This window comes from Podarcis tiliguerta (assembly GCF_965153285.1).
Source record: "Podarcis tiliguerta genome assembly, chromosome: 7".
In the NCBI taxonomy this organism is placed as follows: Eukaryota; Metazoa; Chordata; class Lepidosauria; order Squamata; family Lacertidae; genus Podarcis; species Podarcis tiliguerta.
The window spans coordinates 76,722,668-76,744,567 of record NC_139540.1 but is presented as its reverse complement, the minus strand read 5'-3'; the positions used below and the strand labels follow the sequence as shown (position 1 = coordinate 76,744,567).

Genomic DNA, 21,900 nt, shown 5'->3' with positions numbered 1-21,900 from the left:
GACCCGGAAGCTGTACGCCGGCTCCCTTGGCCAATAAAGCGAGTTGAGCACCGCAACCCCAGAGTTGGTCACGACTGGACCTAATGGTCAGGGGTCCCTTTACCTTTAATATTAGGTGCACTTATCTGAAATGTCAACATACGTGCATTCATCCATGCCTGTGTCCCACTCCAAGCATTCCCACCCCCCTTCTGAGCTTGTCTCCATTCTGCTTAGAACCACATTTCAAGTTCAATTTGAGGCAGGCAGTTTTCATTTTGTTTTATTAAGTTTATAATGCCTTTTTGTTCCTCTGCTGTCACCCAGGAGGTCTGCAGAGTAGAGTAGAGTGGGATTCTTTGGATCACTGACAGCTAACAAGGAAGATTTGCTGGGCCAACAGAATTCAGAACACACCGTTTGCGTACATAATGTAAACAGACTGCACTACTAAGCAATCCTACCGTTATTTTATTTTATTTTTACCCTGATTTACTTTAGGTTAACCTGACATAAGTATTCTTCACCCTTGCTGTGAGCTACAATGCCTCCCACAACAAAAATGTTCAAATGTAATCTCTGCACATAGCAGAGCACGTGAGGCTGGTTTCTAATAATGGAATTCGGTACTCACAGTGTGAAGGCATTAATGTTTGTCTCTGACTCAAAACACAGCTTGCCTAAGTGTTTGCCATCAGATTGCTACAGCTTTCAAAATCAACTGAATTGTATTTATAGGGTCTAAGTCTCCCCCCACCCTCCTCACAATATCAATCCTTAGTGAATAATTCAGAGATGAACAAACTATCCTGTTTGAAACTTTGATCTCCTGTAAAGTTACTGTGCTGATTTTGTTCATTATAAGTGAACAATCATGCTTTTAAAGGTGGGAACATCCTCAGGAAAAAGCAGATGAAACCATAGCGCACGTTGAACCCGTCACCTTTGCAACACAGGAGCATGCTCTGAAAGCAGGTACAGAGTGTTCTTCTTCTTCTTAATTAAATTTATATACTACTCAAGGATGACAGGGCGACTTACAGTGTACAGGTGAAAAATATTCACAGGGTTTAATAAGAATAATAGAGAATATTTCTACTGAAATGAATAGAACTATACAGTATTAAATGTCAACTCAACAGAATGAGGGCATACGGTAGCCCAATCAATTCCGAGCCCAATCCAAAGTGCTCAAATGTTTAAAACCCCAAAACTACTTAGGCTCCAAGTACCTAAAAGACCATCTCCTCTTCTAAAGACCCTCTCAGGTGTTAAGATAAGCAGAGGGGATAGGTCCTCTTGCTAGATCCCTGTGAGTAGTTCTCAGAGCTTCAGAAGTGTTTGACCCGGAAGTGGTATTCTTTGTAGCAGCTCCCAAATTGTGAAAACTCCCTCCCCATAGAAGTTTACCTCGCACTATGTACAAACGAGGTATCTCTTTACCCTGACCCTTTGACTTGAGAAGTATATTTTTTATGATCCACCCTATTCTCTCGATTGCAATTTAGTTTTGTATTTCAAATTGCACTTCTATACCGCTTTACCATAAAGTTTCAGGGTGGTTTACAATGATAAAACATAAAACACCCTTAAATATAATACAAATAATTGTTAGAGTGACTGGCTAAAAATTAAAAATAAATAGTTGCAAAGGTCTGTTGGCATAAAAAACACTTTCAAGAGGTGCTGAAAGTCAAAGTGAGGATGCTTACACTTCTTTTAATGAATTTATATTGTTCTGTCCCATTTGTAATGGTTTTATTTGTTTTATAATGGTTTTTTCTGTTTATCTAATTGTGTATTATTTTGTAACCTGCCTTGGGACCTTATGGTGAAGGACGAGAAAGAAATCTTACAAATAAATAACAACCAGATATAAGCTTTCCAAGTTACTACTAGTTAATCACAGGGGCCTCAATTCTGTTTTAACCAGTTGCTTTGGAATCAGGCACCATCATTTTTCCATATTATGAGAGTCAGTGTGGCGTAGCGTTTAAGAGTGGTAGACTCGTAATCTGGTGAACTGGGTTCGATTCCCCGCTCCTCCACATGCAGCTGCTGGGTGACCTTGGGCTAGTCACACTTCTCTGAAGTCTCTCAGCCCCACTCACCTCACAGAGTGTTTGTTGTGGGGGAGAAAGGGAAAGGAGATTGTTAGCTGCTTTGAGACTCCTTCGGGTAGTGATAAAGCAGGATATTGAATCCCAACTCTTCTTCTTCTTCTTCTTCTTCTTCTTCTTCTTCTTCTTCTTCTTCTTCTTCTTCTTCATACAGGTAGGTAACAGCCCTTTGCCATTCTACCACCATTCCACTTCAATTTTTTGGCAAGGAACAATTTCTACATAACAATTTGCCGGTGGAAAAGTGACGTGTTGGATCCAAATTTAGCTTTCCACAGATGAAAGAGTTCTCTCTATTCATGGAAAGCCTTTGACCTCATGGAGAAACTCACTGGAAGAAGGAAGGAAATTTATGCTGATCTCTCCTCCTTCTGTAGCCTCCAGTACTGCCATTGACAATTCCCTCCCAAAATATGGCAACTGTCTGGAACAGTGAGGGAGGGGGTACGTGGGGAGGTGGGAATCAGAAACCATCGCCCAACGCCCCACGCCCAAGCTGAGTGGATACCTGCTCATGGAATGTTCCTGCTGGTGGAAGCAGAGTTGGATTAACTCTGGATCGGCAAAATAAGCACATGCTTAGGGCATCAAAGGAAGGGAGGTACTACAGAGATTTCCCATTGCTGGATTTACCGTACGGTGCAGCTGAACAAAAATAAACATTATTTATACAACTACAGTCGTACCTTGGTTCGCAAATGCCTTGCGAGTCTAACATTTTGGCTCCCAAACGCCGCAAACCCAAAAGTGACTGTTCTGGTTTGTGAACGTTCTTTGTAACCCAAATGTCCGACGGGGGTTCCAGGGCTTCCGACAGAGTGCAGGAAGCTCCTGCAGCCAATCAGAAACCACACCTTGGTTTTTGAACATTTCCGGAAGTCGAATGAACTTCCGGAAGGGATTCTGTTCGAGAACTAAGGTACGACTGTATAGAAAAATAAACGTTACTTTCCATCTGTAGGTCTCATTTCATTTTGAAAAATCAAAGTGTATTTTATGGTTTATTATTGTTTGTATTTTGAATCAGTTATATACGAGGGCACCAAAATCTTTAAAGTGCTTGGGGCCTCTAAAAATCTTAATTTGGTTTTGGGTGAAAGGGAAACCTGGATCTAATTTAGTATCTTTAAAATAGCTGTTTATAATAGATCAGATTTCAAGAGCAACCCTCATATGTTTTTCAAGTAAAACTTTATTCACAAAGGGTAAAGGATTTGGAATAACAAATGCCACTATCTCTTTTGTAGGATTTTTAAGCAACTAGCTTAGTTAATACTTTTCCTCTTCTCATACTTCCATATGGAAAATTGTTAGAGAAATATTGTTACAGGATGTTATACATGGAAAAACCAATAATATATATATATATATATATATATATATATATATTTAAAAAACTTTTCCTCTTCTCCATTAACAAGTTTGTTTTCTCTGCAATCTGCAAATGCATGTTGTGAAGCCAGTTTCATAGTAACTGCATTATCATTATTAAAATTAGGATGTATCAGGGGGGCAGTGAGGACAACAAATGCATGCGGCAGTGAGATTCTATGGGGAGTACAGATACCCAAAGATGATATTCTTGTCATTAGGAGATATTGAGCCTCAGATGCACAAGGCTCATTATAACCTTTGATTCTGGCTCTCTGTTGAGAAGTTTTACTGGAAAGAGAAATGGGAGAAAAACACATCCTTAAAAAGTTTAAATGGATAGAACTGAACACCGCAATTGAAATGTCAGATATTTAGTTTTTAATGCTTAAATTGTCCACCCCTGCCTCTTTATCTCTGTATCTGATGACAGTTGTCCGATTCCCCCCAAAAAATGTGATGAAAGATTCACACCTGACACCACCAGATATGGATAACAAACAGATTAAGTGAGCAAAAACACCGTGGGCCAAATGGGGAGGTTTTATCACAACATATCATGAGGTGTCTTACAGAAACTACAGATTGGTAGATAACACAATCATACAATCACGGAATCATAGAATTGAAGTATTCGAAGGAACCCGAAGTGCCGTCTAGTCCAACCCCTTGCAATGCAGGAATGCAATGCAATGTACTACAGTGGTGCCTCGCAAGACGATATTAATTCGTTCTGCGTGTTTTTTCGTTCTACGAGTTTTTCCGTCTTGCGAAGCACCACTGCGTATTGACGGTTTCCCGTACGAATGCATTGGCGGTTAAAAAAAAAAGGCGCAAAACGTTTCATCTTGCGAAGCAAGCCCATAGGGAAATCCGTCTTGCGAAGCAACTCAGAAAACGAAAAACTCTTTCGTCTTGCGAGTTTTTCGTCTTCCAAGGCATTCGTCTTGCGAGGTACCACTGTACTTTATTCTCAGGGGAAAACAGTTGGGAGAGGAATACTTTCCACTGGATTGGGCTCATTTTAGTTTCCACAAACACCAGGTTCTGCCCCAGTAGCCTGAAGGGATTTGTAGGACTTGGTAAAATCAATTAACAGGTGTTGCTCTGTACAACAATTTTAGGGATTGCAATGATACAGTGTGAGGAAAAACTACCTCATAGACACCTTCTCCCTCTCGTGTGTGTGTGTGTGTGTGTGTGTGAGAGAGAGAGAAGGCTGAATTGAACAGCATGAACCTAATTGCTATCCTATATGTGGTAGAGATTGAGAGCAACAATAATAACGCAACCTACATCCCATCCACGGTACCTGACGTGTCTCTGACACCACTGGCAATCTCAACCGTTTGGCATCTTTCAAATTGGATAGAGGTGTTCAGGCACATTTTCCAGGTAAAATTTCCCAGATACAATTGTGGAATCCACACCCACAAAATCTCGGCTTTTGAGCATAAGCTTTGTTTGAGGCTTATATTTGATGTGCTAGAGAAATAGTGGGCATAAGAGAAATACAGTGGTACCTCTACGTACGTTCATCTCCAGTTACGTATCCTTCGGGATACGTACGTGGTAAACCCAGAAGTATTTTTCCGGGTTTTGCCACGTGCGCATGCGCAGAAGCGGTCCCTCCAGTTGCAGAAACCTCAGGATCCAACCGGAGCTCCGGAACAGATCCCATCCGCAACCGGAGGTACCACTGTACGGTGCATATCTGCCAGGTGGGCAGGAGGACGAGGTTCACACAGGGAAGAAATCCAGCCTTTTATGGTACTTGGACTTATGGCAATAGATGTTGCCAAAAGCGTAAGTGCAATAAATGAGCATATATTGAACCATGCCACTCATTTAAGTCCTTGGGGTTTCATTTTGGTGAAAATACCCTATTGCATACCCATTTGGAGGCAATTAAAACTTAAATCTGCTTGTTCACTGGGAGTTATAAGACACTTTATTATACTAAAGATCACCTCATCCATTAGAATCAATGTTTTCTTTTTTTATCTTGCTAAAATGTATATTGCTTGTTATTTGGTGCAGCAAGCACAGGTCTGGTAGAGACAACTTAGATATAATCCAAAATAAGGCCCTGTGTTTGCTGCTTGGAGTCCTACAAAGTACACTTGGTGCAGTACTTTAACTGAAGTGGGGGTTTTTTGTCCACAATAACACATTCATAAACTTCAATTGCGCACTGGGGAAAAACCTCTCACTAATGCCAGTCCAACACTTAGCAAAACTGCCCCCCCCCCCAACATGCAAGCTAAACAGAGTGTTGTAGTAGTCCGATATCAATTTATCATATTATTCATGTAATGTCACCTCAGGATATGCCTGACCATAAGAAATTCGACGTAACCTTTGCTGAAGATGCCAATTGGACTCTGAATAATTCCAACCCTCAGTTAGCAATACTAAAATTAAATGTGACCATGAAAGGGTTGCTTATCTGCAGGAATGATTTCGGTAGATGTGCAGTCACTCAGCTCAGATTTCAAATAAAGCCCAAAGAATATCTAACCAGCAAATTTATTAACAGGACGACAAGTGTGATTTGTTGTGTGTTGGATTATAGGCCAGATCACATTTATTGTGCACGGTATTCTTTATTGCCCCTTAGGCAATACACCTAGGGATAGATTCCAGTATGAATTCCAGAATTTTTAAGACAGTATCTGACTCAGATGATTTCAAAATTAAATGGTTTCTGGCTGATGTAAACAAATTTGTAACACTGGGGTAACCATATACATGCAAGCAACCAAAAAGAAAAAAAATACAGTGGTGCCCCGCAAGACGAAATTAATTCGTTCTGCGAGTTTTTTCGTCTTGTGAATTTTTCGTCTTGCGAAGCACGGTTTCCCATAGGAAATGCATTGACGGTTTCCCATAGGAATGCATTGACGGTTGTAAGAAAAAGGCGCAAGACGTTTTCGTCTTGCGAAGCAAGCCCATAGGGAAATTCGTCTTGCGAAGCAACTCAAAAAACAAAAAACCCTTTCGTCTTGCGAGTTTTTCGTCTTGCGAGGCACCACTGTAGTTATAGGTGCAATCAGCACCTATAATGGTATTTTGGTGTCAGGTAAAAATGCGGCTTTCACCCAAGCATTGCTAAAAAAGGGGGATGCTTCTTGCTTGGCTGACGTTGAACAGTGTTACCATTTGCAAATGCATCTACAGCATGAGTTTCCTTCTCTTCCATCTAATAAAACAGGGCATGCTGAATGCAAGTTTCTGACGCAAGACTAGCTATATCGCCAATATTTAAACTCTACAAATCCACCCCTGTCCCTGCTTTTCACATCACAATAACAGCTGCTTTCTTATTAACTTCTAGCTTTTTCTCCTTTACTCTGTAGGTCATAGTGCCATTGACTGTACTGCAACGAAACTATATTTCATCTTATTGAGACAAATTATAACACCTTTTTACTCACAGTGAGGTCATTCTTTCCTTATAAGTAACCAAAACAAAAACAAAAACAAAAACAAACCAAAAACAAAAACAAAAACAAACAAACAAACAAACCAGAAACAGAATTCTATTTTCCTCCACACAATCTAATTCATTGTTTCAAACTAAAATACATAAATGAAATATAGGTTACTATTTTCAAAATGTCTACCAGAGTTAAGCCAATCCCCCCCCCTATTGAGCAAAAACAGAGTAGCTAGCATAAAACATTCATTTCCAAGTCCATTCTTCATCAGTGTATATACGTATTGCTGTAAGGCCAAACACACAAGCCAATAATTAATATGTTATATCAAAAAATAGTTATTGCTTACCAATCTTAGGATAATACAAGCCTCATTGGGGGGGGGGGGGGCTTTCCTGATGCCCTGATCTTAATGCCAAATCCTACTGTATCTCAGTTATACTAGCACACAAAGTTAATTGCCTGTACCTGAAATATACCTTAAAGGTATACTGTTGCCATTCATACTAAGCATGTTGCCAAATATTGCTTTGCCAATATGCAAATACCAATGGAGGGAGTTTCTCTTAAACAGGATATTAGCAAAGCAAATTACGATGTATTGATCTTATGAGACAAACTTTAAAAATAAGAACTCAGGTGTGAATTTAGACCTGAAGGGATAATTGTCTTTAAACGGTAGATGTAAAAAGCTTCCCTTTGCAGCAATCTATGAACAATATCAATAGGGGCATGTGGTGATGACGTAACTACTTCGATAACACTAAATCTGACATCAGTGTCTTTATGTCCCACGTTTAAAAGATGCTCTACTAAGAGAATCTCTCTGTTCCCCTGTCTAATTCTGGATCTATGTTCGGTAATCCTAATTTTCACAGCTCCAGTTGTTTCTCTCCTATACAACAGATGAGGTATATAAACCCTGCATGAGAACAATTGGGAAAATGTTGAATGTATTGTTTAAAATCTACTTCTGGACAATCAATTTTGTTTGAATAGCCAAGGGACACTGTTTTCAGCACTGAAAAGGGGCAAGGGCAAAATGCCGCACAATGGCTGGGAACAAAACTCCCACATCAACGGGAATTCCCCTGTACAGTGGTACCTCTGGATGTGAACGGGATGCGTTCTGGAGCCCCGTTCGCATCCTGAAGTGAACACAACCCGCGTCCACGCGGGTCACGATTCGCCGCTTCCGCACATGCACGTGACATCATTCTGAGCATCTGAGCATGTGCGAGTGGCAAAACCCGGAAGTAACACGCTCTGTTACTTCCGGGTCACTGTGGAGCGCAACCCGAAAAGGCTTAACCTGAAGCGACTTCAACCCAAGGTCTGACTGTATACTCATACTGTAAACCACACAGAGAAATTGTTCATACACCTGATCTGCTAAAAAAGAAAACCAATGAAAAGGAAACACTATCTAGTAAAGTTTATATTGGTATATTTTAATACCAATTGGCACTAAATACCAATAAAAATAGTGTTTTATTGTCCACTGAAATCAATGGACTTTATAATTTCCTTTTTAAAAATCAAAGTACGTCTTTGCCTGGAACAAAAAAAGAAAAAAAGAAACCCTACTCGTAGGAGTAGTCATTCTTTTTTAACCTCTACACTCAGTCCCATATAACCAAACGATTACCCAGGAACTTGGGGATTTATGATTTCAATAGAGAGCTGTGGGCATTTTAGAAATATACAGGTGGTATTGAATTATGCATACATATCCAACACTGAATTGAGCAGAAGTTAACCCCCCCCCCCCCCGAAAAAAGTACCCACGCTTGTGTTATCATTTAGTTATCTTACAAAGTTGTCCTCTGAAATATGGAATTGGTGTTAACACAGTACTTTGATCATGTAAAGCAACCAAGTATTAAATTTTCTCACTTAATACCAAGACTTACAACTCTCAACTCTTATCTGTCTTGTCCCTTTAGCTCTAGGCACCATCTTTCTGTGTCAGCTATGATTTCATTTAAACAAAGATATTGCTTATGGAACTCCAATATGCTTTTCTTGAGCTCTAGACAGAATTAAATGAGCACTGAGCTAGTAAACAGACTCAACACACAGCATAATGTGACAGGAATGAAACTGTGGGTAAACAGGACAGGAAAAAAGAAAAAAAACCGTAAGTAGCAAGCAGAGGTAGAAACCTTGTGAGTTGCCAGTGTAGAACATGTCATATCACTGTCTGCAGATTAGGAGATTGCACATCTCACCATGGAGGGAGATGCAAAAACTCCACTTTCGAAATTTAAAAATTAGAACAGACCATGGTAGTTACTTGCATTTCCCCTTCCAACTTGCAAGGAGGAAAGTCCAACATCATTCCCAGTTATCACTTGATAACTTGAAGAAGACATTAAATTGATAACCCTCTCATGCAATTACCCAACAATGTTATCCAAGGGCCTTCTCGGTAGTGGCGTCTGCCCTGTGGAACGCCCTCCCACCAGATGTCAAAGAGAAAAATAACTACCAAACTTTTAGAAGACATCTAAAGGCAGCCCTGTTCAGGGAAGCTTTTAATGTTTAATAGGTTATTGTATTTTAGTGTTTTGTTGGAAGCCGTCCAGAGTGGCTGGGGGGACCCAGCCAGATGGGCGGGGTATGTATGTATGTATGTATAAATAAATTATTATTATTATTATTATTATTATTATTATTATTATTATTATTATTATTATTATCCAAGAGGGGGTATCACTTATGTTGCATGAATGAAATGTCCTCTAAGAGTTTATTCTGAAGGTTTAACTTGAGGCCTCTTGCGTTCTGTCTACATGTGAGGGAAAAACCAGATTAAAGGGAAAACCACTTCTTTTCTCCAGAGGATCATTTCATCGATTAAAGGTGTGATCTGAACATCCTCCTTGGTGTTCTTTAATCTGAGAGTCAAGGTTTCACATCCTGGCTCAGCCATAAACTAACAAGCAGAGACACTAGGAAAACCACAACATCTCAGCCTCATATTGCCAGTTAAGAAAGGGAGAAATGGTTGATCTGCCTGGCATGTTTGTTCCCAGGCAGAATATGTACAGGGTTTCACCAGCCAGTCAGCTGAAATTCTCTTTCCCACCCCCTTGGCCCTAGTTTGCAGGGTTGTTGGGTGGTGGTGGTGGTTGTTTTTTGTCTCAGTTGGTTAGTATTTCATGCCCATGCTCAGTCCTCATTGGGCTGTTTCCTCCCTATTTCTGTGTACAGTGGTACCTCTGGTTGCGAACGGGATCCGCGTGCGCGGGTCACAATTCGCCGCTTCTGCGCATGACATCATTTTGAGCATCTGTGCATGCGTGAGCGGCGAAACCCAGAAGTAACCCGTTCCGTTACTTCTGGGTCGCTGCGGGACGCAACCTGAAAAGATTTAACCCGAAGCGTCTTTAACCCAAGGTATGACTGTACTTGGAGAATAATGTTCTATACAGTGGTACCTCGGGTTACATACGCTTCAGGTTACATACGCTTCAGGTTACACACTCCGCTAACCCAGAAATAGTGCTTCAGGTTAAGAACTTTGCTTCAGGATGAGAACAGAAATTGTGTTCCAGCGGTGCAGCAGCGGCAGGAGGCCCCATTAGCTAAAATGGTGCTTCAGGTTAAGAACAGTTTCAGGTTAAGTACGGACCTCCGGAACAAATTAAGTACTTAACCCGAGGTACCACGGTACTGTAAGCTAGTAGTGAACCCAAAGCTTAACAACACCAGCCAATCCATTTGGTAAATCTTCTGAGGTATTAATATTTTATTTTGAGACTTTTTTTAACCAAAGCAGTCTACCTTTTAATAATATGTTTCTATCATTGCTTATTTTTCTCACAGACTGAGGTGTGGATATAGCAACTGTGCTCAGGATGTCTGTACAGTGGTGCCCCGCAAGACGAATGCCTCGCAAGATGGAAAACCCGCTAGACGAAAGGGTTTTCCGTTTTGGAGGTGCTTCGCAAAACGAATTTCCTATGGGCTTGCTTTGCAAGACGAAAATGTCTTGCGAGTTCCTGCGATTTTTTTCCGCTCCCCACCCCCTTTTTCTAAGGCACTAAGCTGCTAATAGCCTTTTAGCAGCTAATCCGCTAATCCCTTAAGCCTTTAATAGCCTTTAATAGCCGCTAAACCGCTAATAGCGCTAATCTGCTAATGGGGTTGCTTTGCAAGACGAAAAAACCGCTAGACGAAGAGACTCGCGGAACGGATTCTTTTCGTCTTGCGAGGCACCACTGTACTATTCTGGCTCACACACTGCAAAAGGAATTGCTGCCAATGTTCCATTCCCATGACTGGCAACTTACACTTGCAGGCAACGAGACTACTTACTAGAGCTGCTAAGCTGGGTAAATAAATGCACCCACCTGAGAGATTTGTCAGTCAGCATCTTTACTCTACCTGAGACAAGTAACCCAATTTAAGTCCTGGTTTCCCCCCCAAATAAACTGTTACCATGCTGACTTAAATCAATAAGGCCTCCGTATGTTTAATGTTTTCCTTTCAAAAACATCAGCTAAGTGTAAAGCCAACCAGATTCCATATCTTTAGGCTCCATCATCATTTTATGAGAGAATGGAGACCCTTCTCACAGGCAGTTTATATCCTTTGAACTCTTATGTTTTACAGCCCGATCTCTTTAATGGAGAATACACTCTGAGTTATTTTGAAATAGCATTCCTGACTGAGTAGCATTTGAAAGAACTAGTTTTATAGGTCACATAAATGGCAAAATAATTGACCTGAGCTTCAGTTTTTCTGCAATCAATCTGAGATACCATTTTTCGGAGCTTAACTAGTCACCGAGAGTGTTATCGAGTGGAAAGCATTCAATAGTTGTTGATTTTAATTCTCTTAACTTGGGGAAGATGATATTTATTAAGAACTTGATGTTCATAACTGTGTAATAGGACAAAGAGAGCAAACAACATCTATAAACATGTTGTTTTTCACCTGAGAGGTGCATGAGTGGTTCATTATCCATTTTCCTAACTAGTTATCTGTGCATTCATAACTGAGAGCCCAAGAATTTAAGTTTATCCTTTTCCCTGAAAGCTCATACGGAGCATTAAGCACACAGAATATGGTATAAAATGTTGTTCTTTGTCAAGTAACTATTAGCTATTTAAACCACGTTTGCAAGATTTGTTTTACGGGGGGGGGGGGGGGGACGGGACTACAGAAAAGCCTCTCACCTTTGGAATGGTGTTGTTGGATTTCTTTATTGCCACAGTAAATGTGGCTTCAGAAAAAAACAGATACCTAGTTAAAATTATTATGGATTGTTTATAACCTATGCTGCCGGGGCAATGGAAATATTTGCATAAAGTGGATTTCCAATGACAGAAGTGGCTACAATGTATCCGGATAACGACTTTTTTCTATGTAAGTCCAGAAGTGCTCACTTACATCCAAAACAGCAACAAATATTTTACCCTCCCAGAACATTTCCAAAGTAAACTGCATTTATTGGCATAAAAGAGGATCCTTCAGGCGTGCAAAAGAGATTTCTTGCATCCCTTCCCACAAGTTCCTTCCATTGTTGTTTGAGAATGTTCCTAAAGCTGTCCAGATTTCAGAATTAAATTACCAGACAGCAAAAGCTGCTGATATCAGAATGAGAGAGATGAAATTCTGGCTTAGCATGCAGCTCCTTAGATCAAGACCGGTATTACTGCCTCCTAAAATGGACTTTTTGCAAGGTGATGAACAGTAAATTCACAATTAAGATTATGTCTGGAGTCATGAGACAGATTTGGCAACCAATATAATATAAAGCAAGAACAATTTTTTTAAAAAAAATAAATAAAAGTCATGTAGCAGAGGCTACTGTCTTATTTAAATGAATATTTTATGCAAAAAGTATGTTAAATATCATATTTATAACATTATTATTATTATTAGTGCTTTAAAACATTCTTAAAAAGCTGTAGTGAAGTCACTTTAAGCAGAATCAGCATACTTACTCCCCTGATATTAGAATAACATAACAGACAAAACAATTTCTGACCATATCGCTATTGAGTTATGCCATTTGTTTGTTTGTTGAATGGATCGGAGTGGTAAGATCTTCAAGCTTGAAGCAAATAACTCAGAATATTTATGTTGGACTAGAACAAAGAAGCTGAGTTGGTTCAAAGAAGACTAAATATCTTGGAAAGTAGACAAGATTGATAGCAGAATAATTATTTGAATTATTTTCCATGTGAATTAAAGGCAGCTATAGCAAACTGAAAAATAGACATTCATCTTTTGCTGTAGTTACGAAAGAATTGTGAGCCCAAATACAGGTTTAGTTATTTACAATTTCTAGCCTGCCCCATCATGAAGGCTTCAATATGCCAAATACAAGTAAATACTCCAAATTAGCAATGAGGCAAAGTAAAATAAAGCAGCTATTTTATCAACAGCTGATACAGTACACACAGGTTCTGTTTTCCGAACACAATGTATTCCCAGGAAATTGTTCGTTATTTAAGCGTTTGCATAAGGAGCTGATGATTTCCATTATTTTCTATGGGAACATTTGTAATCTGTGATTTCTCTGATCTCTCTCCCTCCTTCATGGTTTCTGCCCAAAATGGCTGCCACTGATCAGCAAAACTCAAATAAGTAAGGCAGAGGACAAATTCTGGCTGTCAGATAACTGAAATTTCAGACAACAAGCATTCTACTAGTGGGACGTGGGTTTAGTTATAATTCTTACTAGAACAGGAGGTACAAAATGAAGCTTCTACAAAATTCAGAGAACACCTAAATCAAATGGCACCCACAAATTTAAGAGTGAGATATCATGAATGGTCACTCAGTACACATTTAATTATAAATGGTATTATAAAGCATAACATATTTTGCTGCTAGACACATGTACTCATAATAAACTGGTGAACTGATAAACCAGTCTTTTATGCTAAAAATTAATAAAATGTTCTACCCTGCAACAAAACAGAAACAAAACCCTACTTTCTTTCTAATACTTGTTTTTCCTCTCATTGCAGTATCATTTATTTTTGTGAATCCTCTCACTTATTGAGAAGGCCGTTTTTACAAACTGGTTACTTATTTGAAAAATTCAGGTTAAACACTACCTGAGTAGAGTTTACTGGTACCAGCAACTGTTCGATCATAACTTTTTTATTGGTACTATTTACAGGATTATAAATCACTACTAACAATGGCTCTTGACTAGCACATTGTGCACAACTGAGTAGCTATACTAACAAGCAAACCATATAATATACTGAAAAGGGCCATACCATCATAACAGCAACCGCATCAAGCAGTTTACAAAGACGGTTCTAAATACATTTTTAAAACTCAGTGCATTTCATCTCAGGCTACCCTTCATCAGGAAAGCATCACTAACTTTGTGTCAGCGATGAAGAAATTAGAATAAATTCTAAATGATTATATGACTTAGCAGTTTGGCTCACAATCAAGGTAGAGACCAGAATAATATCTGTCTACTAAATAAATAAATAAAACTATTGGACAACACTGATTGTTAGAATGGTGATTTGATAAGGCCAGCAATTCTTATGTGGAATCTTTTTGACTTCAAGGGCTTTAAAATTATTTGGAATTTAAATTATGAACCAAAAATTCAGATATATAATTAGCCAGGTTTAGACTCCAAGATGGTGCATATGCTTTCCTCTTGTGCATAATTTCAAATCTAGTTTGGAGAAGTCAATTTATGTTTCAGTCGCAATACTCAACATCCAGGTAGATACTTGTATGGTGGAATGCTCCCTCCTAGGGAAAATAAAATTCTTACAGATAGGAAAGTAATATCCCATAGAGGGGGGGAAAGCTACAATAAATCTGCTTTCCCCAATATTAAGCTTGCTATGTGCATACTTTTGAAATTTTTTATATATAGAGAGAGGGGGGGGGGATATCCATTCATGTGAGCTTTCTCCTCACAAACCCAACAAATTTTGAATGCATCAAAATGCACCAAAATTACATTTGGCCATCACCAGTCCAAGAGAAAATGAGAAGCTGACTTTAATCAGATTGGTTGAAGTGAATTTATGGATGTACTTAGGTGGCTTGGTGATAATTGCATATAATTGCCCCGCAAGAGTAGGGCAGAGAAATCTGCAAAAGAAAGGGAAAAATGCATGTGACCCTGCAACTTTCTACTACTCCCTAAACTCTGGTTACTATATATGCATGCATGAGGCTAAAATGAGGGATCCAGGGCAGTGGTCACCAATTTTTTTGGGGGGGGGGGGCTAGGGGTACATTGGGAACTTTGAGAAGCTGCTGAGGGCACCAGCCAGAAAATGGCTGCCCCTGGGTTTGCAGCCTAACGCAAAATGGCTGCTGCCTCCAAAAGAACAGAAAAAGAAATGAGACAGAAATGTCAAATGGATCAGATATGGAACAATCTAGTCATTTCGTGTTTGTGTGTGTTTGTGTGTAGTTTGAAAAATCTTCTTTTCCCCCCAGAGACTGTTAAGCCTTGGTTGTTACCTTGTCTGGTGATGGCGTGCTGCTGTTGATTAGCTAAAAAACTACCAGATACCTGAATCCAATAAGCTGAATCCAATAACAATTCTGAATTGCTATAGCCAGCCATAAACATGCATAGTCGAAGGTAAAAATTAATTCATGATGGCTGGCAAGTTGTTATTATCGTCACCATCTTCATCTTCATGGAATAGAAATACAAGGAAAATACACAGAAAAATACAAAGAAAGCCTTACCAAAGTAGTAGTTGAACACTACTGGCCCAGACTCATGTAGACTTTTGAGGCTGAATGCCATCTATCAGCTTCTTAAAATCAGAAGCATATTGAGGAGATGATATTAATAATGTTTCTCTCTTTGCACTGAACTCTGCCCACCCCAGGCAACTTGAGAACAACCTCTGCTGTGTACCAGTCCTGTGATCTTCGGATAAAGGGTGGTATATATATCAAAAAAGATAGATAATAATGATGCCACTGAAATGGCACCGCAACCCCCATGACAAAAAGCAACATGGGGAAAATCAAGGAAAAGATGGTAACAACACTGGTGATGATGCCTCTGTACTCCCCCTCATCGACAGCTTAGAAATAAGCAAGCAAAAGTGAGCATTATCACCACCAAAATAATTAGGATGCCTCTGAATTTGCCCCTCCCCTCCCCTTGGCAACAACTTTGGAGCAATCGCCGCTGTCCGGCAACCAACAGAAACAAGAAAAGGTTGCAATCTCCTCTTTCTCACACACCCATAAACAACTGAATAATAATAATAATAATAATAATAATAATAATAATAATAATTTATTATTTGTACCCCGCCCATCTGGCTGGGCTTCCCCAGCCACTCTGGGCGGCTTCCATAGAAACAAAAAATACAGTAAAATATCACAGATTAAAAACTTCCCTGAACAGGGCTGCCTTAAGGTGTCTTCTAAATGTCAGGTAGTTATTTATCGCTTTGACATCTGATGGGAGGGCGTTCCACAGGGCGGGCGCCACTACCGAGAAGGCCCTCTGCCTGGTTCCCTGTAGCTTTGCTTCTCACAATGAGGGAACCGCCAGAAGGCCCTCGGAGCTGGACCTCAGTGTCCGGGCAGAACTGAAGCCTCCCTCAGGCGGCTCCTACTCCATGTGCAAAACAAATAGAACAGCAACAGGAGGATTCCCGCGTTTCTCAAGCAGTTGGTTGCCTACCAACTGTTCAATGTGTCCAGCAGGCATGTGAGTTATTTCTGCGCTTCTTCCCCTCCCACAACACACACATTTTTAAAAAGCTTCTTAAGTAGCTGCCTGCCAACTGCTCCATGTGGCTGGCAGGCAGCGAAACAGAAACAAATAGAGGAGCAAATGGGGAGGTGGAAACGGCAGCTCTTTAGGACCCTGGGGATTCCTACTGCCTAGTGAACAATTTACGTATCAATCACGGCTCTGACTTTACTCATTGGCTAAATACACCGATGGGTGGGAGCAGCCAGGCTGGATCGCTTAACAGAAATTGCTTAGAAGGGAACCTACATATTTTGCTTCGTAACTGGCATCACGGAGCCAGCCAGCCAGTAAATCGCACAGTCCAAAGATGGAATTGACTCTTTATTAGCAAAGCACAATCTTCATGGACAAGACAGTGTTTCATGCTTCATGAGCACAGCAGTTCATGCCCTGTAGGTCTTACTCCAGGAAACCAAAGGTCCCTGCCTCCCCAGAGCCGCCTATATCTCCTCCTCTCCAGGGCTTCTTCTAAGCAATCGGAGACTGTGCCCACATGCAGCCTGTCTTTGCTCCTCTCTTTTCATGCCTCTTCTGGTTCTGGGAGACTAGGGCAGAGGGGAGCTTGTCCCAGCAGGAGGAGGAGTTACCCATGGTTCATCACCAGCTTGACTAATCTCTGCCTCTTGGTGTCCCTCATCCCACTCGCCTGCTTCAGCTTCTGATTCTTGACCCTCTCTGCCACAGGCTCTCCCAAGGCACTAAGTCCTGTTAACCCTTCAGCTTCTGAGACCTCCTCTTCTCAGTCTTCTCCCTCTTCTCTCTGTGGCCACTCACTGATGTTCTACCACCACTGCATGGGCTCTGAGCCTTTTCCCCTTGATTGTTCCCCAGCTGGTTCGTCCCACCATTCCTTTGTCTCTAACCAGTCCAAGACAATTAGATAACTGGTTTATTTTTTTTTTTTAAAAAAGATGAAAATGAAAGCCCTGTCTGAGGGCATCATTGAAAGCCCTTAGGTACTGGGTTGATGACTCCCAGCTAGGAATTAACAAATTCTACTACTTTCAGTTGGTGCCCTGGAAATATATGAATATGTTTATATCCTAGCCAGATATCACACTAAAAATTGAGTTATAGTAGAATACAAACTCCTGTCTCCATCATCTGTCCCTGTTCAACAGCATGTAATATTAATCTGTTCTTCAGTTTGACAGGTCTAAGCAATCACTGATTTTTTTTCTCTTTGAATAAGAAACAGTTTTATTATATCACTGTCTTATTGAATTACTCAGTCAAGACAACTAATTATGTATATCTTAACATACATTACAAATCAGACTAGAAGCAAGAAGGCAGAGATGCTTCAGGGTTGTTTTTTGTTTGGTAAATTTCAGTATACCCTTTAAAAAAAACTAAACCAAACCCACACAGCATTTTTAAAAAATGATCTAAAATCTCAAACAAATTCATAATTGAGGCTGAACTGCAAGAACTGAGAGTTCTTAGTAAATGAGATTAATTCGACCTTCATGTGGCTGTGTTGAAATTAATGAAGTCATTAGTTTTGTTACAATCAAAGTACACCCCCAAACAAGGTGACATACACTATCCTAGTGCAATCAGTACGAGGAAAAGAAACAATCTAGTCGTAAAATAATTCAGAGATGCTGCTACAAAAGTGTACCTGATAAGTGACTTGCAGAAAACTATTTATTTCAATCAGAACTGAAAATCAGAGACCACATCTAAATGCATGTTTAGCAAGCTCTAAAACCTTTTTGGGTAAACAACTATGTTGGGTTGATGTTACGTCATTCATGACCCCACTGCTTACCTGTATAGCCTGTTAACCTAGTGCCAAGGTGGCACTCAGTTTGAGAAAGGCCTCACTGACTGTTCCAGGATAGAATCAACAAACAAAATAAACTCTTATCTCACAGTCCCCCATCTAAGAATCAATTTGCTGAAATTTGCAGCACTTGATCTTGGATGGATGGGCAACTAGATTTTCTTGCAGATAGGCCCTCAGTAAAGTTTAGCCTATGTGAGGTTTTTAGGGGGAAAAAACAGTTCTTTATTTGATTTGTGCATCACTTTCCACAAACAAAGAAGTCCAGGAACAAAAGTAGACACTACTTTGTATCTGTGGTGTGGGAGGACTTTAAACATTTGACCCCACCAAGGTCCCAATGTAAAGACTACACCTAAATATCACAGGATGAAAGTGTCCACAGTCCAGCTTGGCTCACTCTTCTGTAGCTGCTGTTTATTACAAAAATAAACAAATAAATTATCACAGAAGAATTTACGGTGTGATCAGTATGAAGTTTAGCATGGCCCTGAGTCGCACTATTATGTCCACGTACTAGGTGGTATTTGGTTACCACCTCCTCGGTGCCACAAGTTGCAGTCCATCGTAAAATGTGCTTTAGATTGCAGATTCACAAATCCATTCCCCTTTCTCTTTCCATTTCCTTTTCTTTAGGCAATCCAGCTCGGATAGGTTTTTGTCAATTTTGGCCTTGTAAATGGCTCAATGGCTCACAAGCCATCCTTTCCATAGGAGGTCCTTCTTGTACGTGACAGACTTGGGAGATATTCATCAAGTAGAATTTCCATATACAAATACATTGTATGCAACAGAATTTGTTTCCTCCTCAATCCCAGATTGTCCTCCCTTTTATCCAAACTTATACTATCTGTGTTTTACCACTGTGAAGTGCCATGCCACTTATACTGCTGAATAAATAAATAAATACTGCCAATCATTCCAGAAGCTTTTTTTTTTAAAAAAAACATTTTTTGTATCACATATTTTAAAATTTAACATGATGAATGATACTGGACCCTGGAATACAACATACACAGCGTGAAAAGCACAAATGTTGTAATAATTTGCAAGCATACACAAATGAATTCTTAAAAAAAAAAAATCAGTGCTCCATATAGTGCCAAAGGATTATGCCCTTTGAAGAAAAAAGTTCTTCAATTACCAAATCCTGCATATATTTATATCAACAGTTTTAAACCTCTAGGGTTTACAAACCAAAACTTTGAAACAAACCAGAATACTTGTTGACATTACAACAGTCCTACATAAATTGCAGGACATTATTACTAAAGCTTCTGCAGACAAGTGAAAATTGTACTGCTTAAACAAGGCTTTTGGTCGTAGCTTGGCAGAGCTTACATTGTCTAATGCTTTTTTCCCTTTCTGTTTGTATAAAATTAGAAAAAAAAGATCAGGTGTTTCAGCACCCAACCCATAATACTCCAAAGCTGCCACCCCAGATAAGTTCCTGATCTTAAGAAATAAAAATAAAAATAAAAATTGGTGTGTGCATGCAAGGAGTTACTGTGATGAAAGGGAGCCTGAAAAGCTTCACTGTGTGCAACGTATACAACCCTTTGGGTCTTAGCATTATTTTTAAAGTATTTTTACCGTGCTTTGAACTACTTGAGGAAGGAGTATATCAGTACAGTCGGGTCAATTAATATGTAGTAAAAAAAAAGTAGGCCTACATGCGTACGTCAATTGGGATGTGATGCACTGTGCAAGTGGGATCCTATTGCAACCTGACCTCTTAAAAATGTGTTAGAAATGAATCAATCATTCAAGTACATACACATTTGAATGCGTATTTGAAATCTTATTGGAGGCAACCTTCATCCAGGTAAAAGGGTTCATGAAAGATCTGGAGAGGAACAGAATTGTGGAAGTTAGCAGGAAAAAAACAAATACACTGGTTCAATCAGTCATTAAGAGAAGAATGTGCACTTCTGATATAGGAGTTGCAATTAAAATTAGTTGTAACAAGTGTTGTTATATTTTAAACAAATAAGGCAGTTGAGCTTCTTTGCATCGTTTTAACTTATTGGGGCAAAAATACATATACAGTATATGGTTTCAAATGAGTCCTCCACGTTTAAGACACTATTCACCTTTCCATTTTTGCAGTGGCTATGAATTTAACTGTACAGGTACTAGAAGCAAACCTGTCATAAGCAGAAATAAAGGTAACATTTGTGATGATTTTATCAATGTGGTTTGTTCAGTGTCAGACCATTGTTTGGACAGTAAGGTTGACAGAAAGAAGATAATGTTCAAAAGTACAACATATATAGAAAAGAAGTCTTCTGTCCAGTTTTAATAGCTGCAACTAGACACTTAATGTTGAGTAAAAACCTGAACACAACAAACTGAATGCACCAGTCCTTTGATGGAGGAGAAGTCACTTTAGGTAAACCTCTAAATTGACAGAACAGAACAAAGCTCTAGACTGCGATCCCAAGGTCTAAACAAAGTCTAATGTGTGGAGAGTCCAGCAAGCATAGCTTGCCCTTTCCCTGCAATGTTGGATATAATCCACCACCAGCACATGTGTGTGTGTACATGCGTGCGCACACGTGTGCACAGACAGATCCAATAATATGCACACAGAACTACCTTAGATGCTGCAGTGATTAAACAAACTCCTGCATGTATTGGAGGTCAATGTGCACACATATCAAAGAAGCCTATAGATCAGTCTGCTGCAATCTGCTTTCCTAGCATGATCAAAGCTCTTCCGTATCCAAGGGATATAAAAATACCTCACTAAATGTCAAACAACAGGTAACGGAAAAGAGACAAGGTGGATATTCAGACAACCAACAAGGTCAAATAATAAATAATTCTGCACATTTCCTTTTTTATATAAGGGAAAGCCAAAAAATCCCACCGAACTTTTTTTATATCAACCAAACGCGAGATCTCAAAATCCACTTGGTACTGTACAGCGTACCATAAATCATGGTTATGTGAAAATGATACCAGATGAGGCCCATCTTGCCTGAAACCCACATTCTGCAGTTTAGGGGTCAGGACTCCTGCAAATGTCGAGCAAGCCTCATTTTTCTTGGGGTTGTTTAGATTCAATGATCACATTCAATTTTAATTGAATTGCATTTTTTAAAAAATTAGAAAGTTCCATAAAACACTTTATGGTCCCTTTCCCACCACAAACCTTTCTTCACATGGCAGGATAACCTAGTATCACTTAGAAATAAAACACTTTTATACCAAATAGTGTTCTGGCTCTGACTGCAAGGGTAAAACTACACATTTTATGTAGTTCCACATTATTTTTAGGAACTGTTTGTTTTTTTTAATAAAGCCTCTAAACTGTTTTACCCCTTGGCAGCAAAAAATGTATGGGTACAGGAATATTAATTTTATCCTGCTGCTGTGGGGTGTGTGAGCAAGGGCATGTGTGGGGTGGTACAAAAATCCTTTAAATGCACTTTCATGATACAAAATTTCCCAGGATAC

General features: G+C 39.6%; 1 protein-coding gene across 6 annotated transcripts in view; it reads right to left on the bottom strand.

Annotated features, from left to right (window-relative positions):
• The window catches only part of LOC310681506 (catenin delta-2), a 248,418-nt gene that overhangs the window by 159,953 nt on the left and 66,565 nt on the right, over positions 1-21,900 (bottom strand). For 3 of the 6 annotated variants that reach the window (XM_083449350.1, XM_083449353.1, XM_083449351.1), the window contains exon 4: positions 20,216-20,284. The exons of the other annotated variants lie outside the window; for them this stretch is intronic. In XM_083449350.1, the coding sequence (XP_083305476.1) occupies positions 20,216-20,284 (69 nt within the window). The remainder of the gene's footprint in view (positions 1-20,215; positions 20,285-21,900) is intronic. 6 annotated transcript variants of the gene reach the window in all.